This window comes from Piliocolobus tephrosceles, unplaced genomic scaffold (assembly GCF_002776525.5).
Source record: "Piliocolobus tephrosceles isolate RC106 unplaced genomic scaffold, ASM277652v3 unscaffolded_25063, whole genome shotgun sequence".
Taxonomy (NCBI): domain Eukaryota; kingdom Metazoa; phylum Chordata; class Mammalia; order Primates; family Cercopithecidae; genus Piliocolobus; species Piliocolobus tephrosceles.
In genome coordinates, this window is record NW_022307714.1 from 85 (window position 1) to 8,324 (window position 8,240).

General features: G+C 56.0%; 2 protein-coding genes across 2 annotated transcripts; both read left to right on the top strand.

Moving 5' to 3' along the window:
- The first annotated feature begins 215 nt into the window (after positions 1-215).
- On the top strand, positions 216-1,463 carry RPAP1 (RNA polymerase II associated protein 1). The gene is made up of 3 exons (XM_023198383.1): positions 216-649; positions 786-845; positions 952-1,463. The coding sequence occupies exons 1-3, from the start codon at positions 380-382 to the stop codon at positions 1,102-1,104; spliced, it is 483 nt and encodes a 160-aa protein (XP_023054151.1). The 5' UTR covers positions 216-379; the 3' UTR covers positions 1,105-1,463.
- A 2,878-nt stretch (positions 1,464-4,341) lies between these two features.
- LOC113221475 (leukocyte tyrosine kinase receptor-like) lies at positions 4,342-7,031 on the top strand. The gene is made up of 7 exons (XM_026450805.2): positions 4,342-4,525; positions 5,069-5,212; positions 5,311-5,482; positions 5,908-6,058; positions 6,217-6,363; positions 6,587-6,743; positions 6,820-7,031. The coding sequence occupies exons 1-7, from the start codon at positions 4,483-4,485 to the stop codon at positions 7,029-7,031; spliced, it is 1,026 nt and encodes a 341-aa protein (XP_026306590.1). The 5' UTR covers positions 4,342-4,482.
- Positions 7,032-8,240: the final 1,209 nt, after the last annotated feature.

Here is an 8,240-nt window from a genome sequence, read left to right on the forward strand (position 1 = left end):
GGTGTGCAGTGGCATGATCTCGGCTCACTGCAACCTACACCCTAGGGTTCAAGTGATTCCCCTGCCTCAGCCTCCGAAGTAGCTGGGACTACAAGCATCCGCCATCATGCGCAGCTAATTTTTGTATTTTCAGTAGAGATGGCATTTCACCATGTTGGCCAGGCTGGTCTTGAACTCCTAACTTCATGTGATCAGCCTGCCTCAGCCTCCCAAAGTGCTGGGATTATAGGCGTGGCCCACCACACATGGCCAATTTCATTCTTTTTAATGGCTGCTTCTCAGTTCCCAGTTTTCCCCGACATCTGCTCTGTAGTCTTTAACTCTGATCCTTGTGCTAGAAGAAGGACAGATGTCTGTCTAGGACCTGATCTCTGCCCTCATGATTTGGTTTCATGTGATTATTATCCATGCACCTTGTGGATGTATATACATTACTACCCTCCCCCTCAACACATCCTTTCCCCTGTCACAGTTGCCTGTGTCCCTGGAGTGTTTCACAGTGCCTCCCGAAGACAACCTGGCCCTCCTTCAGCTCTACTTCCGGACCCTGGTTACTGGGGCGCTTCGTCCACATTGGTGCCCCGTGCTCTATGCTGTGGCTGTGGCTCATGTCAATAGCTTCATCTTCTCTCAGGACCCACAGAGCTCAGTAAGTTACATCTCCATCTTCAGAGGAAGGAAGGGAGCTGCCTCTGGGCCAGCTGGGGGAGAGGTGAGGGTCAAGCAAGGCCAGTGGTTGGTACCAGCCCTCAGCTCAGTGCCACCTCTCCCTGTTCTGCTTCTAGGATGAGGTAAAAGCTGCCCGCAGGAGTATGCTGCAGAAAACGTGGCTGCTGGCAGATGAGGTAGGGTCAGGGCCATTAGGAGGGTGGGATATTAGAGGATCTTGGGGGACAGAGACCACAACAGGATCTCATGACCTACTTCATAAGGTTTCTCTCCTCTCTGCAGGGTCTCCGGCAGCACCTCCTCCACTATAAGCTTCCCAATTCCACACTCCCAGAGGGCTTTGAGCTCTATTCTCAGTTGCCCCCTCTGCGTCAGCACTACCTCCAGAGACTGACTTCAACGCTGCTCCAAAACGGGGTATCAGACCTAGGATAGTTGCTATAGATGGAAAGATGGGTACATTGTCCTGTATCCAGCCTTTCAACAGATGCCTAGCCAGACAAAGGACATTGTGTCCTAACGGTAGGCAGGAGACCAAGGAGCAGAAAGCTTGCCTTCCTGGGAGCAGGTTGTTTGAGCTGTTTTGGAGCAGAATGAGCCCTACCATTCCATCCTGATACCTGGGGCTTCTGAAGGTCTGTGCTGGGAGTGAAGAGCGGCTTAGCTATTTACCCCCTCTTTGGGGACAGGGCAAACTAAATGCATCCCTTCTTACCTAACTCCCAACCCCTGCCCCAGGCTAAGGTATATGAATGCTATAGTTGTACATTAAAATGTTTTTTATCTCCCGGAAATCTGATTTGGACTGATTTCAGCCATGTTAGTTCAGGGTTAGTATGTGGGGGTGGGTTATCCCAGGTGAGGAGCAGGACTGCTGTGAGAGAGATGGGGAAGAATCATAAATGGGAGGCAAAAACTTTGTCCACATCTGGAGACAGCAAGAATATGGGACCTGCCAGGCACCGCAGTGAACACCTGTAGTCCCAACTACTTGGGAGGCTGAGGCAGGATGATCACTTGATTCCAGGGATTCAATTCCAGCCTGGCCAACATAGTGAGATGCCATGTCTGTCTGTCTATCTATCTGTCTGTCTATCTATTTATTTCTGAGACAGGGTCTTGCTCTGTCACCCAGGCTGGAGTGCAGTGGCGTGATCATAGCTCACTGCAGCCTCGACCTCCTGGGCTCAAGCCATTCTCCCACCTCTGCCTCCTGAGTGGCTGGGACCACAGGCAAGTACCACCATGCCTGGCTAATTTTTTGTATTTGTAGAGACAGGGTTTCACCATGTTGCCCAGGTTGGTCTTGAATTCCTGAGCTCAAGCAGTCCACCCACCTCGGACTCCCAAAGTGCTAAGATTACAGGCGTGAGCCACTACACCTGGCCTATTTTGGTAGTTTCTACATTGTTCTTTCGTCTGAATTCTAAAACTTAGGCTTTCTTGGACTGTCTTTTGCTGTGTGGAATTACTTACTGTGTTTGCAAGTAATCAGAGTGAGAACAGTATGCCAAGGCTTAGCCCTGTCAGTAGGTAGAGAGAACCCAGTCTTCATAAATGGAGCTGCTGAACACAGAATTATCCAATAGATTTTTTGGTTTTTTTTTTTTTTTTTGACACAGAGTCTTGCCCTGTCATGCAGGCTGATATGCAGTGGGGTAATCTCAGCTCACCACAACCTCTGCCTCCCTAGTTCAAGCCACTCTACTGCTGCCTCAGCCTCCCAAGTAGCTGGGAATAAAGGCACGTGCCACCACGCCCGGATAATTTTTGTATTTTTAGTAGAGACGGGGTTTCGCCATGTTGGACAGGCTGGTCTTTAACTCCTGACCTCGTGATCCGCCCACCTCAGCCTCCAAAAGTGCTGGTATTATAGGCGTGAGCCACTGGCCCAGTGTTTTGTTTTGTTTTGTTTTGTTTTGTTTTGTTTTGTTTTGTTTTGTTTGAGACAGAGTCTCACTCTAGCCCAAGCCAGAGTGCAGTGGTATGATCTTGGCTCACTGCAACCTCTGTTTCCCGGGCTCAAGCGATTTTCATGCCTTAGCCTCTGAAGTAGCAGGGACTACAGGCGCACACCACCACACACAGCTAACTTTTTGTATTTTTATTAGAGGCAGGGTTTTGCCATGTTGCCCAGGGTGGTCTCGGACTCCTGAGCTCAGGCAGTACGCCTACCTCGGCCTCCCAAAGTGCTGGGATTACAAACGTGAGCCACGGCGCACGGCCCCAATAGGTTTTATTAAGCAACTACTGTATCAGCAAATACCAATGATTCTCAAACTTTGTGAGAAAAATCACCTGGATGGTATTTTAAAACAGATGACTGGGCCCTACCACCAGAAGCTGCTGATTCAGTACGTCTGGGGTGAAACCCAAGAATCTGCATTTCTAACAAGTTCCCAGGTGACACCGGTGCTGATGTTCAGAACCAACTACACAACCACAATTTGAAGAGCAGTGGCTTAAAGAGGCCTTGCAAGGTAAATTCTGTGATCTCATAGTGTGGTATCTAGTGTTAACTAGGGCATAGAGACCAGGAGTTTTTTTTGTGTTTTGTTTGTTTTTTTGAGACGGAGTCTCACTCTGTCGCCCAGGCTGGAGTGCAGTGGTGCAATGCTCACTGCAACCTCCGCCTTTCGGGTTCAAGCAATTTTCTGCCTCAGCCTCCCAAGTAGCTGGGATTACAGGCGTGCACTACCATGCCTGGCTAATTTTGTATTTTTAGTAGAGATGGGGTTTTGCCATGTTGGTCTATCTAGTCTTGAACTTCTGACCTCAGGTGATCTGCCTGCCTCGGCCTCCCAAAGTGCTGGGATTATAGGCATGAGCCACTGCACCCGGCCCTCAAGTTAGGATTTTAAGCAAATGATCGAAGACTCAAGACACAAAACTACCTGAAGGGAGTGGCTCCCACATTTGTAGGGTACCTTGTAGCTTCCAGAGCAATTTCCCTTCATATGATTTTGCAGGTGGTGGGGAAACTCTCAGAGCAATTGTGGCCTGGGCTATTATCACCCATTTACCAGAGGTGCTAGTACTAATGCTCAAGATCAATCGATCGATCAATCAATCTATCTGTCTACCTACCTATCATCTATCATCCTTCAGTGCTACTAAAAGCACTCAGACCTTCTAACGTCTGGTCCAGTCTTTTACCCCATCACAGTGAGAAGCTGTGCACAGGGGTAACACGGGCAACGGAATTATATTAGGCAAACACAGAGATCCAGGTTTCTGAGGGTAGCAGGGAGGTTCAGCCTTGCAGTCACAAAGGCACCACTGAAAGGCACAAGTAATGGCAGGTGATGAGGCCTTACTTGGGGCAGTTTAGAGAGTACTTCCCACGTGTGGTGACACGTGCCACACACCCACCACCACCACTACCACAAGTGAAGTGTACGCTCCACTGCTCCTGTCCTCAGGAACCTGGAAGCCCCCACCTGGTGTCCGAGGTGTGGCTCCCGCTTTAAGAGTGGGGCACCTCCTCTGCGGCCTCAAACCTACCCCAGCTCCCAGCAGGCTGCGGCACATCTGACGGCTGGAGACTAGAGCCCCTGGGTGGGGACTCCTTAAGGCTCCTCCCTGAAGCGTAGGGACCTCGCTGCCCACACGCCCCTCCCATTCCTCCTCTGGCGTCCTGGGGTCTGAGGTGGGCGTGGCCAGGCCGGCTTTAGGTCCGGGGAGTCTCTCGCCGCAGCACACCCCTGTAAGTGGCGGCCAGGGCTGCGGTGGCAAACTGAGCTGTCAACTTCAGGTTGACAGTGGTGTGGCCACGACCGCAAGGGCTGTTGTTGCCGGGTGGACCTAACAGGGATGGGCCGCTGGGGCCGGCTGCTGGTGTGGTTCGGAGCTGTGGGTAAGTGCTGGCTGGCGGTCAGGGGACCGTCCAGCCAAAGGCACCTTCCTAGGCTTGTGGGTGGCCGGTCGCAACAGGCCAGGTGTCAGTGGTTCCTCCAGAGGCCTCGAACTCTCACAACCACATTTCTCCGGTCCGTGCTTCTGGAGTGCGGGCGGAGAAGCGCCAAGTAGTGCGAATCCCAGAGTCTGGATCACGCAGCTTGGGAAGGAGGAACATTCTTTGGGGTCTCAGCACCGCCTTGGGGCGGGGCAACCAATCTAAGTCGAGGAAAGTATTGGACAGGCTGCAGGACCAAATTCAGTGCGGTCCCTAAGTTATTCTCTGGGCAGGGCGGTCGAGGAGAGAAACTGGTAGAGCTATCAGCGAGCACCCTCGGGGCTTCTGCGCAGGAGTCGGGTAGTGGCTTCCAGGCTGAGAGGGGGGCTGGGCAGGGTGAGGGGTGTGGCCGCGACCGCAAGGCAGCTGTTGCGGGGTTCTCTCTTCTTTTAATTCCTATTTCCACCCGCCTTAATGTCCTGCGCCTCTCCCAACACCTTTCAGGCGCCATTCTCTGCTCTAGCCCGGGGTCCCAGGAGCCTTTTCAGCCGTCCTCGCCCCTGCCGCTGGCAAGTCCCGGCCCCCGGGACCCGAAAGTCAGCGCCCCGCCTAGCATCTTGGAGCCAGCCTCCCAGCTGAATTCTCCGGGTGAGCTTTAGGCGCCTCCTTCCTCTTCCGCTCACCATACCAGACCCCTCTGGCCAAGCCAGGGGCTTGACGACCCTCGCCTGACTCCTTGCTCTCAGGAACCGAGGGGTCCTGGCTGTTTTCTACCTGCGGGGCCAGCGGCCGGCATGGGCCCACACAGACACAATGTGATGGGGCGTACGCGGGGACCAGCGTGGTGGTGACCGTGGGGGCCGCCGGGCAGTTGAGAGGCGTGCAGCTGTGGCGCGTGCCAGGCCCTGGCCAGTATCTGTAAGTGCGGGGAGGGGGTAGGGTGGGCAGTGACCCGCTAGTTGGAGGTTTCACCGTCAGGGGAACGAAGGCCACTTGCGCACCGCCTTGTGCCTCGGAGTATTCCGCAGAGAAGTCCACCTTGAGTGCCCTTCAAGGTGGCAATAATCGCCACCGAGTTAGCCCTGACCCGGACCCTCTTACACCGAGCGGAAGGCCCCCAACCAGGGCGGCGCAAAGGGGAACTTGAGCCTCCCCACATTTCCACGAACCCTCCTGAAATAAGTGTAATATCTGAACTTTTGGTGTGCAAACCTGCCCTTCCCGTCCCGTCAGAGTCGATTTCAGCCTCCAAGTCCCTCAGATAAAAAATAATTCTGGAGCCTCCTCTGTTGCCAACTTCTGTTAGCACCGAGGACCGGGGACTCACCGCCCGCTCCCCGCAGGATCTCAGCCTACGGAGCCGCGGGCGGCAAAGGCGCCAAGAACCACCTGTCGCGGGCGCATGGCGTCTTCGTCTCAGCAATCTTCTCCCTCGGTCTCGGGGAGTCGCTGTACATCCTGGTGGGGCAGCAGGGAGAGGACGCCTGTCCCGGAGTGAGCGCAGCCAGTGGGGATGGGGCGGCGCCGGCGCCGGCGCCGCGGGGCGAGGGCTGCCTGGGGGCCTGGGGAGTGTGCTTTCCTCGGTGCCGGGTCACCAGCACAGCGAGGGGAGGCTCCCGGGCCCCGCCGATTCCCGCCCCCGCTGCCCGCAGGGTAGCCTGGAGAGCCAGCTCGTCTGCCTCGGGGAGTCTCGAGCCGTTGAAGAGCACGCGGCGATGGATGGGAGCGAAGAGGTCCCAGGGTCGCGGCGCTGGGCGGGAGGTGGCGGGGGTGGCGGGGGCGCCACCTACGTTTTCCGGGTACGTGCTCCCTTCAGCGTTCAGTGTAGGGGTCCTAATCCTTTCCCCAGGGGCGCGCACGCACCCGCGCTCCGTCCGTCCGTTGGGGTCCCGCTATCCCTGAGCTGGGCTGGGCTGGGGGCCCCTGCCCTTATCTGGGCCTCCGGGGCGGGAGCCCTCGCCCAGTGGCAGGGCCCCTGGACGGCTGGAGGGCGCGTCCTGGAACACGCCGCTGGCCCCACAGGTGCGCGCCGGAGAGCTGGAACCGCTGCTGGTGGCGGCCGGAGGCGGCGGTCGGGCCTACCTGAGGCCGCGGGACCGAGGCCGGACTCAGGCCGCCCCCGAGAAACTGGAGAACCGCTCGGAGGCGCCTGGAAGCGGCGGGAGAGGCGGGGCGGCAGGTGAGGGCGCGGGGCCGTGGGGAGAGACGGGCGTGCTCCCCGTGTGGCTGCCAACCTTGCTGCTGTCACTCTGCAGGTGGTGGGGGCGGCTGGACGTCGCGGGCTCCCTCTCCGCAGGCCGGCCGCTCACTGCAGGAGGGGGCGGAGGGCGGCCAAGGCTGCTCCGAGGCTTGGGCGACCCTTGGTTGGGCCGCGGCCGGCGGCTTCGGGGGCGGCGGCGGGGCCTGCACTGCGGGCGGAGGCGGCGGCGGCTATCGGGGTAGGTGCACCGTTGGAGAGGGCACCTGAGTAGGCCCGAGGGTGAGGTGATGTTAGAACCTCAGTACAGGCCGGAGCCCTCAGGAGGTTAGGTGTGGCAGAGGCATTAAGCCCTTCTCAGCAGCTCCAGGCAAAGCAGGAGCTCTTAGAAAAGGAGGTCAAATACATTGCAAATCAGCATGCAGACAAGACTCCCTATATTTCCATTCAGTCCAGGATATTTCCCATCACAGCACGTCCCTGCCTTGTTCTGTAGCAGTCGTCAGAATTTAGAGCTGGCCAAGTGAGCAAGCCGAGCAGGAGGGCAGAAAGGCAGGATTGGGTTAAAAGTCAGTGGTCCTCAAAGTGTGGTCTAGGAACCGGTAATATCCACACAACCTAAGTTGTTCGAAATGCAAATTATCGGCTGGGCCTGGTGGCTCACGCCTGTAATCCCAGCTCTGGGAGGCCAAGGCAGGTGGATCACCTGAGGTCACCAGTTCGAGACCAGTCTGGCCAACCTGGTGAAACCCTGTCTCTACTAAAAATACAAAAAGTAGCCCGGAAGCCGGGCACGGTGGCTCAAGCCTGTAATCCCAGCACTTTGGGAGGCTGAGACGGGCGGATCACGAGGTCAGGAGATCGAGACCATCCTGGCTAACACCGTGAAACCCCGTCTCTACTAAAAATACAAAAACTAGCTGGGCGAGGTGGCGGGCGCCTGTATTCTCAGCTACTCGGGAGGCTGAGGCAGGAGAATGGCGGAAACCCGGGAGGCGGAGCTTGCAGTGAGCTGAGATCCGGCCACTGCACTCCAGTCCGGGCGACAGAGCAAGACTCCGCCTCAAAAAAAAAAAAAAAAAAAAAGTAGCCCGGCATGGTGGCAGGAGCCTGTAATCCCAGCTACTCTGGAGGCTGAGGCAGGAGAATCACTTGAACCTGGGAGGCAGAAGTTACAGTGAGCTGAGAACTCCATTGCACTTCAGCCTGGGCAACAAGAGGGAAATTCTGTCTCAAAAATTAAAAAAAAAAAAAAAATGCAAATTATCCTGGGAGTTGGGGGAAGGTTGGGGAGATGCTGGTCAAAAAAGTGCAAAATGGCAGTTAGATAGGAGGAATACCTTCCAGAATCTACTGTACTACATGGTGGCTGTAGTTAATGACGATGTATTCTTGAAAATTGCTAAGAGAGGCCGGGCGCGGTGGCTCACACCTGTAATCCCAACACTTTGGGAGGCGGAGGCGGGTGAATCTTTAGGT